Below are 23,471 nucleotides of genomic sequence, written 5' to 3'. Positions count from 1 at the left end.
ATGGAAAGAAGTTCAGTTTAGGGTTGGAGCCCTAATGCTGACTAACTGGAAAAAGTTCAGTTTAGGGTTGAAGCCCTGATGCTGACTGAATGGAAAAGTTCAGTTTAGGGTTTAAAACCCTAATGCTGACTGAATGGAAAAGAGTTCAATTCAAGGTTTAAAACCTAATGCTGACTGAATGAAAAAGTTCAGTTTAGGGTTTAAAAGCCTGATGCTAACTGAATGGAAAAGTTCAGTTTAGGGTTTAAAACCTTAATGCTGACTGAATGGAAAAGAGTTCAGTTTAGGGTTTTAAACCCCTAATGCTGACTAAAGGAAAAGTTCAGTTTAGGGTTTAAAACCCTAATGCTGACTGAATGGAAAAGAGTTCAGTTTAGGGTTTAAAACCCTAATGCTGACTAAAGGAAAAGTTCAGTTTAGGGTTTAAAACCCTAATGCTGACTAAAGGGAAAATTCAGTTTAGGGTTTAAAACCCTAATGCTGACTAAATGGGAAAAGTTCAGTTTAGGGTTTAAAACCCTAATGCTGACTGAAGGAAAGAGTTCAGTTTAGGGCTTAAAACCCTAATGCTGACTAAATGGGAAAAGTTTAGTGTAGGGTTTAAAACCCTAACGCTGACTAAAGGGAAAGTTCAGTTTAGAGTTTAAAACCCTAATGCTGACTGAAGGAAAGAGTTCAGTTTAGGGTTTAAAACCCTAATGCTGACTAAATGGGAAAAGTTCAGTTTAGGGTTTAAAACCCTAACGCTGACTAAAGGGAAAAAGTTCAGTTTAGGGTTTAAAACCCTAATGCTGACTGAAGGAAAGAGTTCAGTTTAGGGTTTAAAACCCTAATGCTGACTAAATGGGAAAAGTTCAGTTTAGGGTTTAAAACCCTAATGCTGACTGAAGGAAAGAGTTCAGTTTAGGGTTTAAAACCCTAATGCTGACTAAATGGGAAAAGTTCAGTGTAGGGTTTAAAACCCTAACGCTGACTAAAGGGAAAGTTCAGTTTAGGGTTTAAAACCCTAATGCTGACTGAAGGAAAGAGTTCAGTTTAGGGTTTAAAACCCTAATGCTGACTAAAGAAAAAGTTCAGTTTAGGGTTTAAAACCTTAATGCTGACTAGATGGAAAAGTTCAGTTTGGGGTTTAAAACCCTAATGCTGACTAAAGGGAAGAGTTCAGTGTAGGGTTTAAAACCCTAATGCTGACTAAAGGAAAGAGTTCAGTTTAGGGTTTAAAACCCTAATGCTGACTAAAGGAAAAGGTTCAGTTTAGGGTTTAATACCCTAATGCTGACTAAAGGAAAAAGAGTTTAGTTTAGGGTTTAAAACCCTAATGCTGACTGAAGGAAAAGAGTTTAGTTTAGGGTTTAAAAACCCTAATGCTGACTAAATGGAAAAGTTCAGTTTAGGGTTTAAAACCCTAATGTCGACTGAATGGAAAATGTTCAGTTTAGGGTTTAAAACCCTAATGCTGACTACATGGAGAAAGTTCAGTTTTGGGTTTAAAACCCTAATGCTGACTAATTGGAAAAGTTCAGTTTAGGGTTTAAAACCCTAATGCCGATTGAATGGAAAAAGTTCAGTTTAGGGTTTAAAACCCTAATGCTGACTAAAGAAAAAGTTCAGTTTAGGGTTTAAAACCTTAATGCTGACTAGATGGAAAAGTTCAGTTTGGGGTTTAAAACCCTAATGCTGACTAAAGGGAAGAGTTCAATTTAGAGTTTAAAACCCTAATGCTGACTAAAGGAAAAGTTCAGTTTAGGGTTTAAAACCCTAATGCTGACTAAATGGAAAAGTTCAGTTTAGGGTTTAAAACCCTAATGCTGACTAAAGGGAAGAGTTCAGTTTAGGGTTTAAAACCATAATGCTGACTGAATGGAAAGAGTTCAGTTTAGGGTTTAAAACACTAATGCTGACTGAATGGAAAAAGTTCAGTTTAGGGTTTAAAACCCTAATGCTGACTGGCTGGGGACAAAGTTCGAGGATACTAACTGACCTCTTTTTTTGAATTTTCTTGTTTTAGTAGAAGATAAAAGGGAATCTCTTGGAAACTTACCTTTCGAGTGAATTCCTTATTGCCAAACTGTTTCTTGTACTCATGTACCTTTTTCTTTGGGTGACACCTGCTTCTTGCACAGTTGTCTTGGATTATACCTGTTTCAACTTCTCAAACAAAGAACAATTGTTAGTTTGGAAATGGCGGTTGGTTCAGTGACCTTGATTGTTCCCATTGCTTTGTTGCGTCCTTATTTCTATTGAGAAATCCTGCCATTGATTGGATTCAAATGGCGAAACCCTTTTGGACTGCTCAGGCTTGTATTTCCAAATTCCGTGATGATTTGCCTTGTAAGGCTCTTTTTGTATCCCGTTTTGCTTGGAGATCCTCAACGGGGATTTTACTGGGGATACTCTGTGGGGATTTGTACAAGGCGGACTTGCCGGGGATTTGTTGCAAAGCGGACTTGCAAGGATTTGTTGGGAAAGCTCGCTGGGGAATTTTTTACAAAGGGAGGCTCTGTGGGGATTTGTACAAAGGGAAGTTCTGTGGGGATTTGTACATGGGAAGTTCTATGGGTATTTGTACAAGGCGGACTTGCTGGGGAAATTTCTCTCTTTTTTTTAAATGCAGTCAAACATCATGATTCATCAGGTTTGGACAAACGTACCAACGAAACGAGGCATTTTCCTTCGTGAAACGGAATTTCGTGAAACCAAACCTGCCACCTATCCTTTCCGGTATATCTGGAACTCAGGGTTAAAAAATGAGAGGGAATCGAAGAAAAACAAAGAAAGGAGAAAGCAAACTTCAGAAAAGAAGTGTCCCTTTCGGGACGAAAAAGACTTATCTGAGGAAGACAATGCTGACTTTAAATGGACATGACATGCTCTTTGGATTGGACGCCTGACCTTCAATGAACTTGCATTTCCTCCCGAACCAAAATGGGTCTGTGTTTCAAACCGATGGAATTTTGCCGAGACTTCCTGGGGCGGAGTCATCTTTTTGGCCAACAGCGCCTTTTACGGGTTTTCGCTAGTCGACCTCTCTCATTTCTCTTCCTGTCGTCGCTTGATAGCATTCTTTGCGAGTTTTTACTAAACAAGCTCTCTCATTTTGGTTTCTCTACTCCCGTCGCCTCGCGGTGCCCGTAGGTTTTCACCGTCGAGACTCTCTCATTTTATTTCTCTCAATTTAGAGTGTGCCGGTCTCCATTCGTGACGCTTCTTGGCTTCCCGCTACCTTTGGTAATTGATCTGAAGGGTTGTGCTTGGTAAAGAGAGGTAGATGATACTACGACTTTTAAACCGTTTGACGTGCCCCGGTTTCAATTTCAGGGTAAATGGGATTTTATTGTTGGTGTGACTGAACCTCAGGGAGAGGCTGCCTACGTATCCTTTTGGAATCAAGTCAAACGTAGTTCAGGCTCAATCAATTGTTGTTTTTTTTTTCTTTTTTTTCGGAGCATCAGGGATTTTTTTTTTATCCTCAAACCTAACTGCAATGGCTAGTCGCGTGGGACTTAACCTTTCCAACTTTATTTTGCCTTTGTAGGCCTTTCTTTTATGTCTTCTTTCTTCCAACTTCAATTTTAGAGCATTTGGGGGTACCTTGGTTTCTTCGACTTTGCTGAGGCGATTAGCCATGTGAAACTCAACCCTTTCAACTTCAATTGCCTTTATAGGCGCTTTAATTTGATTTTCTCCTTCCAAGAGTTTTGATTCCTGAGCATCGGCCGCCATGGCCAGTCGAGGTCGACTTGATGCACCTGCTGAGGCTGGGTGCCTTTTGCACATTAGCGTGTATCAAACGAAAGCCCTGTAAATCAGTCTTGCCAATCTTTCTTTGTCTTGGTTTTGGAACAGTGTTAGACCAAAAGGGATTCAAAGAGAAACAAATAATTGAATGGAGAAAGAGTTTAAAAACTAGAAGTGTCCATTTCGGGAAAAGGAGAGAAGGACTTATCTGGAGTACATACGAACTTCAATGAACATGACATGCCTTTTGGACTGGATGCATGATCTGTGTAAACCGTCCGACTCTCAAAAATTCATCACAACTTTGCCTTGAATACCAAGGAACCATGCTAGGACTCTGTTGATGACGGTGGTTGTGAGGATCTCATTTTTGATCATGGGCGCCCTTTGCGGGTTTTCACGAGCTGGCATTTTCATTTCATTTCTTACCATCTCCTTATAGTGCCCGTGTGGGTGTTCATTAACAAGACTTCTCATTTGATTTTCTCTGCTTACCGTCGCCTTACGGTGCCCGTGTGGGTTTTCACTAATAAGACTCTCTCATTTTATTCTTCTCATTTTGTTGTATCAGGTCCAAATAACTCCATCCTCCCATTTTGAACCGCTTTGCCGATTGATCAGAAGGACTTGAACAAGGTTTGGGGTAAAAAGAATTTGGGTTGAACTATAACTTTGGAACCTTTTGGGCGGGATCATTGCCGAACCATTATAACTTCTGCCCCAGTTTCACTTTTGGGGGACTTCTTGGATTTTTGTTTTGGTGTGACTGAACCCCAAGGAGAGGTTGCCTACGTATCCTTTCGGAATCAAGTCAAACGTAGTTCAGGCCACTTTTGTTTTTGGATTTTTTTTTGTATATATATTTTCTTATTTTTCCAATTCTTTCTTCTTCTTTTTTCATTTTTCTTTTTCATTTTATTTTCAATAATATTTTCAGGTTCCAAAGAGGGTAATCAAAGAAGAGTAACCAGCTCAAATGGGTTTTGCAAAGGGTTGATAGTGTTTGGGTAGCGAGAATGAAAGCCTTCGTCATCTCAAACGGACAAGATTTTATTATATAAAGGATCCAACATAGTACCTTTTGACTGCATTTGCATTGACAGTTATTTCAAGGACATTTCCTTCGATGTGTCCCAAGTACAACGCACTCTTTCTGGCAGTACTCTTGTTGTAATGTATGGACCTTTCCAATTTCGGGAATCAATTTTCCTTCAGTTGTTCCAACTCTTTGTCTTGTTTCCTTAAGCTATTCTTCATTGCGACCCAATTCTTGATTCATTATTTCGAGGTCTGACAGAGTTTTAAGATCCGGGCATGAAGTCCGCAAGCATGTCATATTATTGAAATCTGCATTTAACAGAACTAAAAGAGAATGAGAAAATTGACAAGATTTAAGAAAAGAGACATTCCGGGAAAATGAAATATCAATTTCATTTGATTTTCTTTTTGATTTTTTTTTTTTAATTTTTGAAGATAGAAGGGTTTACATCGGAAAGTAAGACAATAAAGTAAAACATCTGGATCACACCCTGAGATAATCCAGATGCAGAAAGGATAGCAAGACAGGCTACCGAGACTCCCGTCTGATGGGGAACTTTCAGGCTTGACAATCATTTTTTGGCTTTTCTTCTGTCTCGGCAATGGCTGCAATAGCCTTCAGTGCCGGATCAAATTCCTCAGCTTCACAGATCATTCCGTCTATTGGCCCATTTGTGAGAGTAGGCAGGGGAATGTTCATCATATTAGGAACCTTTTCGTCCCGGGGAACGATTCTTTCAGCTTCAATCAAGTCTTCAACTGCCATTTTGAGGGTCCAATGACCAACAGTCCTTTGTACCGTGCCCCACTGCTCCAGAGTGGCATTCACATCTAGTATCAGCTCGATGCGGGGAGGGGTGACTCGGTGTTTGGCCGATTTGGGGCCACTGGCTGCAGCAGACTTCGCCTGACTAGCTTTTGGAACAAGCCTGAGTATGATTCACCAATAGAGGTGAACTGATTCCTTTTGAAAGACTCTCTTGGGTGAGGATTGTACTGATGAACATTTGATTGGGGGATTATATGGAGCTTGGTAAGGATGGGCGTTTCTGGGAGGTGGAGCTCAGTTTTGTGTATAATGTTGTGGCCGCGTGCAAGGCTGCTCATCACTCCATACCAACAAAACCAATCACCTGAACATAACCTGGCTAATTTACTCACACACACAACCTTGTTAGTTTTTGAAGCATTTAACATATAGGAAATCGCACGATGGGATGCAATGCACCTAAACAGTTAAACGCTTTTACCATGTGTTTGAACGGGTTGCATGTTTCATCCCGACCCTAAACTAGCCCTCTTCACTATGTACCTCTTTTCTTTTATTCTTGCCTCTCTTTAGTCACTCTTGATCTTGTTTTTGCCGCTCTTTTATTTTTTGCACTCTTTTTTTTCTTTTTTCCTTTTTGTTTTTTTTTCTATTTTCTTTTTCACTCGATTTTCTTTTTCCTTTTCTTTCAGTTTTTTTTTCTCAATTTATTTTATAGTTATGATCGAATCTGATGGAGATTGCCTACGTATCATGACCCCGCATGAATCAGATCTTGCGTAGTTCGGGCCAAATGAAAGGTAAAAGTAATGAAACATTTTTTTTCTTCATAATAAAAAATTGGGTTTCAACACTCACAAAATGCAACCGAACGGTTATTTTTTGCAAACGTGGCCCCTTCCAAATTTCACATGAATTTTGAGGCCGGGGAGGATCATTTTACAAACTTGTCCGTTCTTTTACGAAAATAACCTTTCGACAACTGAAAGATACTCTAAGGCTACTTCGGCAAGAACGGTTTAAGACGCGACCGAAGCTGGCTCAGCTTATTATGACAAAATTCAAACGGTATTCACCCGACCGCTGACTCTTTGTTTTTTTTTGTTTGTTGTTTTTTTTTCAAATTACAATAAAAACCTGGTGTTGCAAACACGGCCCTTCAGCGCCTCGGGGCGAAGGTTTTTAAGGCTGTGTTGGTCTACTGGACAAAAAATACTAAACAAGACCCAAAGGTGGCTGTTTATGCAAAGTCAACCTTCCGGCGTCCCTTTTGGGAACATTCGGCTATTTATGACAAAACAACATCACCTGACTTATTTATGACTCTTTTTATCGTTTTTCAAATTAGAAAACTCAATATTGCCAACACGGCCTTTCAACGCCTCGGTGACGAAGATTTTAAGGCTGTGTGGGTCAACTGGACCAAACCTTAAAAAATGACCCAAAGGTGGCTGTTTATGCAAAGTCAGCCTTCCGGCGTCCCTTTCGGGAACATTCGGCTATTTATGACAAAACAGCATCACCTGACTTATTTATGACTCTTTTTATCGTTTTTCAAATTAGAAAACTCAATATTGCCAACACGGCCTTTCAACGCCTCGGTGACGAAGATTTTAAGGCTGTGTGGGTCAACTGGACCAAACCTTAAAAAATGACCCAAAGGTGGCTGTTTATGCAAAGTCAGCCTTCCGGCGTCCCTTTCGGGAACATTCGGCTATTTATGACAAAACAACATCACCTGACTTATTTATGACAGATTTAAAATTTGACATATATTTTTGGCTATTTTTAGCAAAAGGGAAGGTTGGACACCACCCAACTTATTTATGACAAAATTTAAAATTTGACACGTTTTTATTTATTTATTGATTTTGGCTATTTTAGTAAAAGGTGGGGTTGGACCCGATGAGGGTTGCCTGCGTATCTCACATCCAGTGAGAATCAAACCCGCGTAGTTCGGGCCTAACTTGACTCATAAATTAAAATTCTGACATTTTGGCCATTTCTAAAAAAGGGGAGGTTGGACCCGATGAGGGTTGCCTACGTATCTCGCACTCTGCGAGAATCAAACCGGCGTAGTTCTCGCGATCGTGAATGGAGTAAGTAAACTAACTCTCTTTTTTTTTTGGAATTTTCGAAAGAAATGCTTTAAAAGAAGAAAGAAGATATTTTTTTTATTTTGATTTTTGTTTTATTTTTTAAAGAAAGACTTCTAAAAAAGTTATTTGCTTTTGACTTGAACTTTGGGAATATATATATATATATATATATATATATATTTATTTTATTTTATTTTTTTTTAAAAAGAAAAGAAAAATGTGTTTGGTTGATTTTTCATTTGTTTCACCTTTTTCTACGGAAGAAAGAATATATTTTTTGATTTATGATGTTGCCTCTTAAATTTTGAAAGAGGGACTTTTAAGAAAATGATTTGGAATTTCTGAGTTTTTATTTATTTACAAAAGCACTTCTAAAGAAAAGCGAAAATATTTTTTGGAATTAATTTTTCAAATATTTATTTTTTATGGACATTTACAAAAGAAAGACTAAAAAAGAAAAGAGTATTTTTTGGATTTTTGTTGCTGATTTTTAATTCTTATTTCATTTCGTATGAAAGACTTCAGAAAGAAGGAAACTATTTTTTTTATTTGAGTTTAAAGAAAACTTCTATATTATTTTTTATTTCTTTTTTGCATTTTCTAAGGAAAGATTTATAAAGAAGGAACTAAAGGAAAATATTTTTGGATATTTTTAGAAAATTGGGGTCGAAACCGATGAGGTTTGCCTACGTATCTCACATCCGGTGAGAATCAGACCCGCGTATTCGGTCAAATTAACCGAATTATTTTAGAACAAAATTCTTTCCTTTTTTTTTCAACAAACAACTTTCCAAAAATAAAAGACTATTTTTCTATCTTTTTGTTTTTCTTTTTCTTAGTAAAGCAAATTATTGAAAATAAAACATTTTTCCTTTTTATTATCTCAAAATTTCGGCAGAGTTTTGACAGTAATTGGGCATTGTTATTTTTTCAAAGTAGAAAATTAACCCTATACACTGCTATTTTTTTTGTTTATATTTTTCAAATACTCCAAAGTCAGTCAGCATGCATGTCCGAGATAAATAAATGCACGGAAACAAATAGGATGCAACAGGATGGTCTTTTCATTTTAGGTTGCTAGTCCTAGACAGACCCAACCCCTGTGTTGAGTCCCCTAAGTCAAATGCAACATGATGCAAATAAGCGTTCCTACTAGGGATCCGGCATGAAGTCAAGTTATTCTAGGTTCGTAACCTGGGTATTTGTTCTAGACTGTGTACCCGAGCGGACAACTCGAGTCGAGGAGGGGGCTACGTACCGGGGACCCGCGAGATCGTCCGGCTTTGTAACTTGTCCGGCCTCTTTCTTATTTCAGGTATTGACACTAACAGAATAGGGAGTCTCGACCAGCGAGCTTCTCCCCGGAGGTAAGAAGAGAAGGGTTTCGGCACAGTTTATATACAGTTCAGATAATATCAAAGCGGTAAAAGACAACATTTAGCACGTTATGCAAAAACATGTAATAAAGATCAGATAATAAAGCCAAATATAACAATTATTCTAAGCTCGAATTCTTGAACCCTGAACCAGTGGTTCTGGGAGCTTCTCCCCAGCGGAGTCGCCAAAGCTGTCACACCTCCTTTTTGCGCGCCCGCCCCGAAGGGTTAAATGCGCGAGGGAGTTTTTCCAATTTAAGTGACAATATTCGAAATGGGATTATTTATTTAATTCAGAGTCGCCACTTGGGAAAGGTTTGGCTTTTGGTGTCCCAAGTCACCGGTTTATCTTGAATCCCAAATCGAGGAAATTTTCGACTTTCCAAATGAAGTCTGCGAACCAGAAATTCTAAGTAAGGAATTCTGTTGACCCGAGGGAAGGTGTTAGGCACCCACGGATCCCGTGGTTCTAGCACGGTCGCTTAAATTGTTATAATGGCTAAATATCTGATTTTAATACATGTTATAACTTGTGTGCTTTTATTAAGTTTAAACTGCTTTTATTGTTATTTTTTAATAGAATTGCAACGTCGTGAAAATGCATCTCGAACCACGTCGCAATCAATGCACCCGTGGTTGTTAATACATTCTGACTCCATTGAGATTTGGATTTGGGTCACATAAATGCGCACCCGAATTTAAGAATGTAATTTAATTAAAATCGCGCCTAAAGAGTCTAACGCGTTATTATCTTTGAGGAAGGCTGCAAAATTCGCTGAACAGCCCATCCCAAATTCTGAGTATTTTTAGTATATACATTTATGAGGGCCCCACAGTTTGTGCATTTTATTGGGCGAGGCTCGACTCATTTTATTTTTAAAAGGGCAAGCCTAAAAGCAACTATGATTTTTATTTTTTTTGTTTTGTCTCTATCAAAAAAAGAAATCCTAATTTATTCACTAAGATTATCTAGAGCCATTATAATCGGGTTACATAAGATGCACCCCCGAAATTTAGAAATTAAGCATCACAACTACGTCACGGGAACCGTACCCCTAATCACAATGATTTATTAATTGCACCTAATCAGCAAAACTTGATTAATAACATCTACCAATTCAAACGAATCTAGCTTTCATTTAGTGACTTGAGAAAATAATTCTAATCAAACACACATAAATCAAAACAGAAACAAAAGAAACAATAGTAAAACATTTAGACAGATCTAAATCAAAACTGAAACATTCATCTAATGCAAACAAGAAATTAGAGGAAATGAACCTTTGATATGAATATTCTATCAATAGACTGAGAAGACAACCTTCTTCATGAAATGGATACAGCTCAACAATCGTTACTCCAAAACGAAATAAAGCCAAGCAAAACCATACGGACTAGAAGGAGACTCAAACGGAAACCTGGACTAGCGACTTTGACCGGCGACGAAAATCCAAACGCATATGTTCCGATTTCTTTTAGCCGATTTCAGCAGATCTTTTGGCTCATTTTTGGTGGTGTTAGGGGTGGATTTTATGGCTGTTTGCAACAGGTTTTTGCTGCTATTTTAGAGGTCGTTTTGACTGAAGAAACGGAGCTATTTTCAAGCTTGTTTTGATGTGTTTTGAACTGATTTTGATGGCTGAAATACTGGAGCTTCAAGGCTGGTTTTGATGGTGAAAAGTTAGTTGTTTTCTGGTTTGAGAAGAAAGAAAGAAGGAGATACGTTAGGGAGGGGGTGTTCTGCCCGTGTATATCCGCGGTATATTGAGTGTATATCGAAGGTATACCCTGTCCACGTTTTTGGGAGGGGTGTTCTTTTGCCAGAAAAATGGGTAGTGGTTGGGTGGTTTGAAGAAGATGAAGAGAGGAGAGGGGGCTTGTGTCTAAGGTCCTCTCCCGTGTGTGTGTTTTTGTTTGGGATTTAATGGAGAATATTGAAGACCATGTGTGGGTTGTGTGCATGTGCTAGCATGTGTGAGTTGTGTGTTGTGTTCATGTGCTAGCATGTGTGAGTTGTGTGTTGTGTTCATGTGCTAGTATGTGTGAGTTATGTGTTGTGTTCATGTGCTAGCATGTGTGAGTTATGTGTTGTGTTCATGTGCTAGCATGTGTGAGTTATGTGCTGTCATGTGCATCTCGCCTGAAAATATTTTGGGCTAGGTCCGAAAATTAGGCCTAAAATGAGTCGTTTGAACCCAAATATTATTCTTTCCTCGCAACCGAGAATAAAAACACGACCTTATTTAATTAATCCTACGTAAGCAGAATAATTATTAAAACAAACTGACAATTAAAACAAAACAAAAAAATATTTTTTGTATTTTTAAATTTATATAAAAATAAAAATAAAGTACTATTTTTGTATTTTTTTAAAATTTATGAGAAATAAATAAACTAAAATTTATATATCTTTTTTGTAATTTTCATTTTTGTGACGAAAATAAAGTAAAAAAAGTCAAAATAAGCTGAAATAGCTACATTAAGGCTAAATTAAATATTTACGTGCTAAAAATGTGAAAGATTTGGGGAGGGACAAAAATCACATGTCAACACCCTTGTTGTATGGGAAAAAGTAAGGCATTTTATTTAAAAGATGGGAGAAAGACTTCATTCTTTGATTGTCATCGTCAATTTTTGCCAATAGGTCATTCATTTCGAAGGGATAAAAAATTATTTTTAAAAGGAAGAGTTGAGCACTCTACTCCTTCTCCTAGGTTGTCTAGTGAAGAAGTTTGAAACAACGTGCGTGACTTGCCAAAGATTTTTGATGATCACGCCTCCGATAAGTTGCCAGGATTTGGGGATTAACATAATTGGACAAAAAAAAGTATTTTCTGGGAATTACCATATTGGCGCGATAATATTATTCGGCATAATCTCGATGTGATGCATATCGAGAAAAACGTGTTTGATAATATATTCAACACAGTAATGGATGTAAAGGATAAAACGAAGGACAATTTAAAAGCTAGAATGGATGTGCAGACTTACTGCAATCGTCCAGAGCTTGAATTGAAGGAGCATCAAGGGAAACTTTTGAAGCCAAAGGCAGCATACTCACTAATAAAAGAACAAAAAAAGTTGATATGTGAATGGGTGAAAAGTTTAAGGTTTCCAGATGGTTATGCCTCCAATTTGTCTAGATGTGTAGACATGGAAGATTATAAATTATCAAGGATGAAGAGCCATGATTGTCATGTATTTCTGGAAAGGTTACTACCAATTGCATTTCGAGATTTTTTGCCAGAGCCAATTTGGAAAGCCTTAACGGAGATCAGCTTATTTTTTAAAGGCTTATGTGCAACTGTTTTAAAAGTAGAAGATGTACAAAAGCTTGAAGAAAGCATAAAGATTACAATTTGCAAGATAGAGAAAATATTTCCTCCTGGTTTCTTTGATCCCATGGAACATCTGCCGATTCATTTAGCATATGAAACAATAGTTGGTGGTCCAGTTCAGTTTCGATGGGTGTATCCTTTTGAGCGGTAAGAGTCTAAATTGAATCTTTGATTAGATAATTAATTTATTTATTTAACAACATTCTAAAATATATTTTAATTATAAGGAGCTACACACTTACAAAAAGAAGGTGAAAAATAGAGCTCGTGTTGAGGGATCAATATGTGAAGCTTATATCATTCAAGAAATTTCAACATTCAGTTCCCATTATTTCCATCCTAACGTGCAAACTAGGCTAAACAAAGTTACTCGAAATGATGATGGAGATGAAGTTGATGCACCTGATGGTTGTTTGTCCATCTTTCTGCATCCAGGACGTTCGAGTGGGGGGAAAGATGGTCGGTATTTGGCCGATCATGAGTGGGATGCAGCACGTTTGTATATTCTGTTAAATTGTGAGGAGGTTCAACAATTCGTCCTGTAAGTTAAATTTTTGACCAATTTAGTGCACATATGTTTCATTAATGGGCTAACATAACTAGAATTTCATTGCTCTTGTAGTATTTTTGAAGCTGAATTAAAAAGGAATTCGGAAAACATTAGCCTCGAGCAAATTGAGAAAGAGACAAATAGTAGATTTACCAAGTGGTTTGAAGCTTATGTGAGTAAATTACAATTAAATAAAAGAATTTGTAGTCTTTATTTGTCTTGGCTTAAAATTTATATTTAACTAAACATACTATTGGTTATTTGTTTTATTAATAGGTCCATAATCCAGCTAATAACATAACTGATGAGCGATTGAAAGACTTAGCTTCTGGTCCTTTTAAATGGGTGCAAACATGGCCTCAGTATTTTACGAATGGCTATAAGTTCGACACTCTTACATATGGCTCTAACAAAACAACTATGAATAGTGGTGTGTGCATCAAAGGAACAAGTTGGAGTGACTATGAAAGTGACTACTATGGATTGCTCGTTGAGAATACAACTAGAGTATTCTAATCCGACAAAGAAAAGAACTACTCTCGTGTTGTTCAAATGTGATTGGTTTGATCCAACAATGGGCCGAGGGCTGAAGGTTCATAATCAATATGGTCTAATCGATATCAATCATAAGAAAAGTTTCTCGAGCTATGCCTATGAACCTTTCGTGTTGGCTGAACAAGCACAACAAGTCTATTTTGCAGAATATCCCAGTAAAAGAAAAGATAGGGTTGATTGGTGGGCAGTGTGCAAAATAAAAGCTAGAAGCCGTATTGATTCTCCAAATATCCCGTACCAAGAAGATGAGGATTTGCCCGTGATACTTCCAAATGTCACTGATGATCTTGACTGCTTACGTCATGAAAATGGTGAGCTGGAAGTACATGACTTTGAAAAAGAGACCGCTGAAATCGAAAGAGTGCATGATATTGATGATATTGAAAGTGATGAAGAGATAGAAGAACGTGATGAAGATGAAGAAGATGAACAAAGTGATTGAAATTTGAGCAAAATTATAGTGAAAATAATGACATTCATAGAAAACAAGCTGTTAAGTATAACACATGACTTTTACTACAATATTTTTGTTTGTGTTCTTTATTGTGATTGCTGATATTTTCTACAGCTTGTAGCATTAGCAGTACATATTACATGATAGCAATATGGTACATCCCATACAGAAATTGTTAGTTCTCATTGTTTACATGGCTATTTTCAAACAAGTAGCAGAATACTAGCTAGGCCAAACTCAAATCTGTGATATCATTCTCCGCATTTTATATTCCAAAACCTTACATTTTCATAGTACTAGGCTACTAGCTGAATTCGCAATTCGCGCTCATAACATATCTTGTGAACAAAATAGATACCAGATTGTGATAATCATATCAAAATCTCCATAAAAATATAACAGGTAAACTATAAATCCTTCTCCCACTAAAAGACAGAAAAATATCATTTCTTATCGAAGGAGATCTATTAAAAAGGGGAAAAGTAGGTGAATTATTTTGCTAAAAGGTCAAATAGAGAGGTCTCTGTTATGGTTGTTGTAGCAAAATATTTGGATGGTCAAATTTTTATACTTTATATGTTCTGTTATGCTTGTTCTAGCAAAATATTTGGATGGTCAAATTTTTATACTTTATATGTTCTGTTATGCTTGTTCTAGCAAAATATTTGGATGGTCAAATTTTTATATTTTATATGTTCTGTTTGGCTAGTGTATTATTATTATTATTATTATTGTTCTACTCTTCTTGCCAGTATTTGATCAGGAAGTATGACAAGGGGAAGCGACACTAAACGTAGTTGGGGAGGTTGTGGGGGCATGTCTAACAAAGGGGGAGAAGGCTACCAACAACTACCGAACACTTCTCATGCCAATATTAGTGAACCATCACCCCCTACATCTCAACAAGTTGGTTCAAACCAACATATTATCTCGTCTCATGAAAGTAGATTTCGGCAGCTTATATGTACATCTCAAGATGTTCATGCTCAACAAACAACTTCTGCTTCTCAAAATGTTGGTGGTCAACAAGCAACTCCTGCTTCCCTGAATATTGGTCATCAACAAGCACCTCGTTCTTCTCAGGATGTTGGTTCTCAACAAGAAACTCATTCTCAAGATGTTTCTGCTGAACAAACAGTTGCATCTTATGGAAGTAGTAATCCACAGGCAAGACGAGATACAACTCGTGGAATAATATCTTTGAAAGTAAACGGAGACACGTAAGTAAATCTAGTTATACAAGTTGTGGTTAAATTCGTTTTCATTTAGTTATCTTCCAATAAAATATTATATTGATTATTTTGTAGATTTTTCCCACATGAAGCTGTTCGGAATGTAACAATAGCCTTTAAGAAAAGCTTCTCTGGATCATGGCATTGTTGGAGCAAAGTTCCGGAGCATTACGAGATAGATGGTTCAATGACTTCGAGGTATTTATACTTAACTGTCATAATTGACTTAACTTGATAAATGATACCAAACTGAATGTTTACTTTCTAATTGCAGAAAAAATATTCTTTTCCTAGTGAGGATAAAGTTTTTATTCGACGGACTTTTGAGCATGTGGGGAGTGAAAGGTTAAGTGACAGTTTGGGAAAAGCAAAAAGACAATTTTCAAAAACAAAAGAAATACCGGGATGGATTGCTAAAGATCACTGGGACGTTTTGATGGAATATTGGAACTCTGAGAATTTTAAAAAGAAATCAGAAATCAACTCGAAGAACAGAATGTCATCTAATAATGGAGAAGGTCCTTCCTTACATACCGGAGGATCAGTTGCATTTGCTGAATACAGAAGAAGACACGTATTTTTTTTTAATCTTTTCAGTATTAATTAGTATTAGTCTAATTTTTTTCTATGATATATTCTGTTAATTAATAATATTCTTAATAATTGCAGAAGGAGCTAACAGGGAAAGATCTCCGTAATGATGAATTATTTCTGAAGACTCACAAAACCAAAAATGAAAAGAAGTGGATATGTGGAAAGTCAGAAAGGATGTGGGTACGTTTTTATCTCATTTCTTCAGTGCAACACCTGCTGAGTCTTCTACTTCTCCCCTTTCTCGTTGTTAGTCTTGTCTTTTCCTTCATCTGTGTTAGAAAAATATTTTATTACACTGTCATTTTTTTACTTTTGTAATACCTGGTTGACGTTTTCATTATGATTGTTGTTCTCATTATTTTTGTGAATAACTTTGCTCCCAAATAGGCTTCCCCGTTAGCAGCTCCTTTCACTTTAGTATCAATAGAATGGTTACCAGCTACTCTATTAGTTGGATTCACCTTATCATCTTCATAAGCCCAAGGAAAATTTAACCCATGGTTTTTTGTTCATTTTACACTTCTCAAACTAAGAAAGTGGTTCAACTGATCAAAGTGAAAGTGGTTCAAGCTATCATTTTCTTCTATGCATGTCATTTCATATATCCTTTCTCAAATATTTATGTATCTGAAAGTATCTTGATCCCTTGGCATGATTACTTATCATTGGTAATTGATTTAATCTACAAGTGATGTTGTTGTGATTGGAATGCTTAAGTCATGGAGTTATTCAATGAGTTAAGAAACTGAAGTTTTAGGCTACTGTTGGATTTTGAGAATCTTGATGGTCTCTTTGGTGAGCATTGTCGAGTGTAAAAATCTGCTATAATGATACTAGACTAGGAAGAAAAGTAGTAGGCAGCTTATTAGGTGAAGTGGGGCAGTTTCTGGTTGTGACGGATGATAACAACCTTGGTCGTAGAGTAAATTAAGTCTGGGCATGGAACTAGGAGGGTATTTAGATAGATTTTCTTGTCGAAGGCACTGTTATATATATATATATATATATATATATATATATATATATATATATAAAACTGAACTTATACAAAACGACTCCACAAGTCTAACCTATAAGAGTTTGCTCACATTGTCCATCTCATGTTCAGATAAAGAAGGAGAGTATTGCAGCAAGCTACTAGCTAGAGTAAAACTAGCTAATTTATGATAAATGATCTTCAAATTTCAAAAGGAGTACTTAAATCAAAAGGAAGTATTGAACAAGAAAATAATTACTTTCAACAATATATTACTGCCACTTGAGATTAACTTTGGCTTGGAGGAAATAACAAATATTGTTACAGAAGTAAACATTATTTCTAAATATAGGTAGCTTTTATCTAAGATGACGGTTTCAATCTTTTTGCATTGCTGTAGGAAGGGGAACAAAGTTCTTCACAAATCTGGCTAGTTATAGTACTATGTTAGGAAGCTATGATACTATATATATTGTTACCACTCCTCCCCTCCCCTCTTTTATTTGTTGATTCAAATATGTCTTGTTTTGGCACAAGACATTAAAGTTATAACAGATGTAAGTTGGTGCAAATTTGATTGTGCTGGTCCTTTTAATTTTTGCTTATATACCTTACTGGAAAATTTGGCAGGCTGTGAGGGACTACAACTATGATGACCATCTGACTAGATATGTTACTTAAGACGTTAGTATGACCATAATTTTCTTTTGAGTACGTTAACTAAACACACACACACACGAAGATACACACTTGTATAATTTATGTGCATGTTAAATGTGTACACTAAAGCTGCAAGGGAGCTACCAATTATGTGCTACGATATGCCTACGGTGATTCTTTTCTTCTGTCCCAACAATGTTCTCTAGGACTAGTATTAGAGTTATTGTTCAAGGACATAATTATGGTAGAATATCACAAGCACCTATTATCTTACCCTGCATTTTTTGTTTATGAATTGTAAGAAAAGCTTCTAAGTTTTTGCACATTCTAAAGTTGAAAAACATACAACAACTCTATAGCACCTCTTCTTATGCACATCAAGAAATTAACAGTGATAAGATGCCATCTGATACTAAATGAATTGTTTTTTACATTTTCTATTATGTACTTTGTCAATTAGAGAAGTTTATTTCTCCATTATCCATTTCTTTCATTACAGAACAATCTGACTGCTTCACACAAATTTTATCTACCTTGTCACTTTTTTATTCTATGTAATAACTAATCACTATAATTCTTTTCAGCATACATTTACAGAAATTATTAAGGAGAAGGTAGGTGAGACTTCAATATCAAGGGATGAAGAAGGTTTTGAAGTAGATGATGAAGAGATGGAAAGAAACATGGCAACAAATGGAGATGAGGAAGGAGAAAAAACTAGCAAAGAAACTGTTGTGGATTTGTTGAAAACCATACCAGATGAGCAACTACTAAAAACTTGGATTGAAACAGTTGGACGCGCAAAAAAAGGAAGAATATATGGTCTTGGTCCCAAAAATTATATTCTGGCAGATTCTTTGGACAATAATTGTGCATCCTCTAGTGCTCTTAATCCTCCAAATGTTCCTACTCAACAAGTTTTTGAAACACCTGAATTTCAGCAACTTCTTGATCGTGCAATGGAGCAACGGATGGAGAACATGTTGGCACGAATTCAAGCAGATATTCGGGAGGATATGCAAGAAGAAGTAAAAGTTGCGGCTCGTGGTGTCGTGCGGGAGATGCTTGGTTTAACTTCTCAACCACCACCAAACGGCTCTGGTTGTCCCCCATCTTTGAATAGTAGAGTTTATGTTATTAATTATTTAATTTAAGACATATTTTATTTGCCAATAGACATATATATATATATATATATATATACTTCGTTGTTCTAGGATTAATGGTACCATGATTATGCTTACACACAAATTTATGGATTTAATTAATTATTTTGTCTCATGTCAAATTACGTAGAAAATTATATTTGTATTTCATCATATATAATATAGGAATTATTCCTAGCTAGATTTAGCCTGGAAAATATCCCAAGCCAAACCAAATATAGGCTAGGATATTTATCAAATTAGCTACCAAATTAGCTATAGACAAAAATCCTACTAGTAATTTAGCTAGAACGTTTGTAAGTTTAGCTAGGGATATTCCTAGCTATGTTGTAATGAAATCAATGCTCACCAGTCAAAATTTGCTTGGAATTTAACTAGTCTAGTCGTAGCAAATATTAGCATGGAATAAGTTCCTGGCTAATAGCCTAGCTACGCTTCAACAAAGTCAACATTGACCAAAGAAAGTTTGCTTGGGATTTAGCTACCACATTTCCTAGCAAAGGATTGCGAGGGATTAGTGCCAAGTAAATATCCCTAGCTATATTAGCAACGGATAAAAAAAATTTCTAGCTAAAATTTAGCTAAGAGCATATTAGCTAAGGTCAATTTCCTAGCTAAATCGGTGTTAGCTAGGACTCTTGGTAAGTTAGCTAGTATTTTGGTTTCTAGCCAATTGCATGTTCTCTTGTAGTGTTATTTAGATACATGAGTGAGATCACCAGTTCGCCCTGCCTTCGCCAAACCAAAACTAGACAGCTTTGCATTAGATTCCTGCAGTCCCACAATGCAGACATCTTAAGCTTTGAAAGACACCCGGAAAACGTATTTTAAGAGAAGGCAAATTTATACATAGGTTGATCAGAGTCTGATACATACCCACAAAATATAAGAAGCCTTGAAATCCAAATATATGACTAGTTCTTTGGCATCATGGAGGAAAGCAAGGTCTCTAGTAGCACGATAGCCATCTTAATTCTTGTTGCCAAATTCAGAGGCTGAGGTCCTCCTGTTTAACAAAGACTAAACCAAAAGTTACCACCAACCATGAATCCATGCACATTAAAAGTTTCATTAGGACGCCTGAATTACACCGAGTCACTGACAACTGTGTCAAACTGCATAAAGTATATCACAAGGACCAAAAAACAAAGATAACATGCCCGACTATGCATAAAAAGAGGACCATAAAAATCCCAATACTTGGTAATGCCACCTTAAAGAGGATTAACATAGAATGTATCCGAGACATGATCAAATATTTGGCATTTAAGCCAGGATGCTCTGATTGTGCTTCTAGCTTTCCTTCGTTTTTCTTTAGTTTTTCCTACTTTTATCATCTTATATGACAAATTGCAAGTAGTTTGAAACCTAAAACAAGCAACAGCGTATCCTGAAGTAGTAATGACATGTGAAATAATTCTAAGCAACCATAACCAAATGAATCAAGAAATGAAGAGCCACATGTTGATATGTTTGTCAACACCCCACCCCACCCTCCCACCCCCACCCCCAATCCAAGAGAGAGAATTTAAGAAGAAAAAAATCAAAATGGTGGGACATATATAGGCAAAATGAGGGAGGGGCAAAAAGCTTTTATAAGGTAGAACAAAGAGGCAAACAGCAGATACAACAACAATAATAATAATAACGACAAACTTTCCTCCAAGTCCTTGGAAGGTTCAACCGCACATCTGTTTAAGCTCATTTGCTGAAACATCTCTAAAGCTCTTTTACCATGCTCATGGAAGGCTAATCCACACATTACAGAATTCCAAGAAATGACATCGCGATTCGAGATGTTAGAAAATTCCAACATTGCAGTGCATGTTTGCACTCCTAAATTACTCGTTGACTGTCGCATTAGAAACTGATTTCAAACAACTAATTCCTCTTTTAATAACTTTATAAATGAGTTTGTTTCCCCAAATTTACAGATGGTAGGTTTGATCATACAGTAACTACACTTGTAAAAGTAGCTTCATCCAATAATACTCCTTCCTCTTTCATTGGAATAAACAATTTGATTGCATCCTAACCATTGTCATTTTTCCTAGTCCAAATATTGTAGCATTCCTTGAATTTGTATCACGATATGGAAACTGATCAAACAGTTTCATCTCCCTATATCACCCTCATTGAAATAACCTATGACTACATTAGACTCTGATAGAAAAACACTAAACGGTTTTTCTATAAAAGTGTGTGAGCTTCTTTCACTAATCCATTCGTTATAAATCTCAACAAGTCAGAATTCCATGATCTTCCTGTTTTCTGTGGCATCTCACTGAAAAGCCTCATATATTTGAGTATTTCTCATTATTCACCAATCAATTTATCATTCCATTCCAAGAGTCACAATGCCTCATAGGCATGTTGTGAAACAAAATAAATGCAATGTCAATCCATCATTTTTCTAAATATCCAACCATGATAGTATTCCAAACTTGAACATACCTTATTTCCATGTTGCCGAAACATTTACCTTGCCTCAACAATTTTCCCAGCACTAATCATCATAATAATGCAAGATGTGACATCCTGGTCACTCATCTGGCTGAATAGCTCTTTGCCTATTCTTCCAAGAAACTAAGTCTTTTATAGGCATACCCGCAATTGCCTCAAGTGCTTCATCCAAGAATCCGTTATTGGCATACCCTGGGATCATGGAATTTTATGTCACCATATCTTGATCCTCCATAGATTCAAAAATCCCTTTAGCACCTTCTACATTCCCAGGCTGCATCTGTTGAATTTGGCAAATCCCACATCGCTGGGTTAGCCTTTTGGTAAGGAATTTTTTCCTATAAAAGGAGGCCTAATGTTTAGGATTTAAACACACCTCTCATTTGTCTTTTTATCTTCTTAAGGCATTTGTATCTTCTCTCTTTAGTATTATTTCACTTGTATTTTGGAGTAGAATAAAATATTGGTTGTGTCCAAGGAGTAGGCAAAATTGGCTGAACCTCGTAAATTCTGGTGTTTCTTTTATTATTGCTTTATTGTCTTATTTATTATTTGGTGGCTGTCATAATTTTTGGTATAGTAGTTGTGACTTATTCACACTATATACATTTGGCTTCCGCAATAATTGGTATCAGAGCCAAGGTACTGTCTAAGTATGCTCTGTGGTTGTAGCATAGTCTGATCTTCCACATCAGAAAAGATTTATCTTGGTAACTGAGTCAAGGTTCTATTTTAGTATGCTATGTGGTTGCAGCTTAATCTGATCTTCCATACTAGAAAGGAAATAATCTTGTTTTTTGTCGTTATCTATTAAATAATATTTGTGTCAAAAATGGGAGAAAATAAACAAGAAGAATCTACATCAAGTGTCAACAATACGTCATCATTGGCATCTTCGCTTATGACAAGAATTGTGTCAAATGCGAAATTTGCGGTAGAAATTTTTGACGGATCAGGACATTTTGGGATGTGGCAAGGCGAGGTTCTAGATGTCCTTTTTCAACAAGGGCTAGATCTTGCCGTTGAAGAAAAAAGATCAGATGTTATTGGAGAAGAAGATTGGAGAATTATCAACCGTGTTGCTTGCGGTACCATTCGATCCTACTTTGCCAGAGAGCAGAAATATCCATACACAAAGGAAACTTCTGCAAGTAAATTATGGAAAGCACTGGAGGATAAATTTTTGAAGAAAAAAAGTCAAAATAAATTGTACATGAAGAAGAGACTGTTTCGCTTCACCTATGTTCCTGGTACCACAATGAACGAACATATCACCAGTTTCAATAAGTTGGTCACAGACTTACAAAATATGGATGCAACTTTTGATGATGGTGACTTGGCCTTGATGTTGTTGGCGTCACTTCCTGATGAGTACGAGCACCTTGAAACTACTCTACTCCATGGAAATGACGAAGTTTCTCTTAGAGAAGTTTGTTCGGCTTTGTACAGCTATGAACAAAGAAAGCGAGAAAAACAGAAGGGCGGAGAAGGAGAAGCACTATTTGTGAGGGGTCGTCCTCAAAATCAAACGAGGACAAAGAAGGGAAGATCCAAGTCAAGATCCAGACCCAGCAAAGATGAATGTGCCTTTTGTCGAGAAAAAGGGCACTGGAAGAAAGACTGTCCGAAGTTGAAGAATAAGGCCAAACATAACAATGGAAAGGCCATTATGGATTCAAATGTAGCTGATTGTGATGATTCAGACTTCTCATTAGTTACAACAGAGTCATCAACATCATCAGACATATGGTTGATGGACTCGGCTTGTAGCTATCATATGTGTCCCAACAGGGACTGGTTCGTGGAATTTCAAGAAGGAGAATATGGAGTCATCCACACAGCGGATAACAGCCCTCTTACCTCATATGGCATTGGTTCAATACGATTAAGGAACCATGATGGAATGATCAGAACATTGATAGATGTTCGATATGTACCGGATTTGAAGAAGAATCTCATCTCTGTGGGAGCCCTAGAATCAAAAGGGTTCAAAATCATTGCAGAAAATGGAGTGATGAGAGTATGCTCCGGTGCACTAGTGGTAATGAAGGCTAATCGGAAGAATAATAATATGTACCGCTATCGTGGCAGTACAGTTATTGGGACAGCGACAGTGACATCCAGTGACGACAAAGAGGCAGAAGCAACCAAGCTATGGCACATGCGCTTGGGACATGCTGGAGGAAAATCCTTGAAAACTCTATCAGATCAAGGATTGTTAAAAGGAGTAAAGGCTTGCAACTTGGAGTTTTGTGAGCATTGTGTCAAAGGGAAACAGACAAGGGTTAAATTTGGTACAGCGATCCATAATACTAAAGGCATTTTGGATTATGTACACTCTGATGTTTGGGGTCCTTCCAAAACACCTTCATTGGGTGGGAAGCACTATTTTGTAACCTTTGTTGATGATTTTTCTCGAAGAGTGTGGGTGTATACAATGAAAAACAAAGATGAAGTGCTGGG

The 23,471-nt window shown here is 36.8% G+C and overlaps 1 protein-coding gene and 1 long non-coding RNA gene across 2 annotated transcripts; one reads left to right on the top strand and one right to left on the bottom strand.

Annotated features, from left to right (window-relative positions):
- Nucleotides 1–5,741: 5,741 nt before the first annotated feature.
- LOC138891181 (uncharacterized) lies at nt 5,742–10,908 on the bottom strand. The gene is made up of 2 exons (XR_011407512.1): nt 10,302–10,908; nt 5,742–5,885 (listed from the first exon to the last, which is right to left on the bottom strand). It is a non-coding gene; the product is annotated as an uncharacterized lncRNA (long non-coding RNA).
- A 3,777-nt stretch (nt 10,909–14,685) lies between these two features.
- LOC138868418 (uncharacterized) lies at nt 14,686–18,533 on the top strand. Its single transcript, XM_070145973.1, has 5 exons — nt 14,686–15,137; nt 15,225–15,347; nt 15,444–15,723; nt 15,819–15,923; nt 17,964–18,533. The coding sequence occupies exons 1-5, from the start codon at nt 14,686–14,688 to the stop codon at nt 18,531–18,533; spliced, it is 1,530 nt and encodes a 509-aa protein (XP_070002074.1).
- Nucleotides 18,534–23,471: the final 4,938 nt, after the last annotated feature.

The sequence above is a fragment of the Nicotiana sylvestris genome, chromosome 1 (genome assembly GCF_000393655.2).
Source record: "Nicotiana sylvestris chromosome 1, ASM39365v2, whole genome shotgun sequence".
Lineage (NCBI taxonomy): Eukaryota > Viridiplantae > Streptophyta > Magnoliopsida > Solanales > Solanaceae > Nicotiana > Nicotiana sylvestris.
The sequence above is the reverse complement of the archived record's forward strand: the minus strand, read 5'-3'. Positions and strand labels throughout refer to the sequence as shown.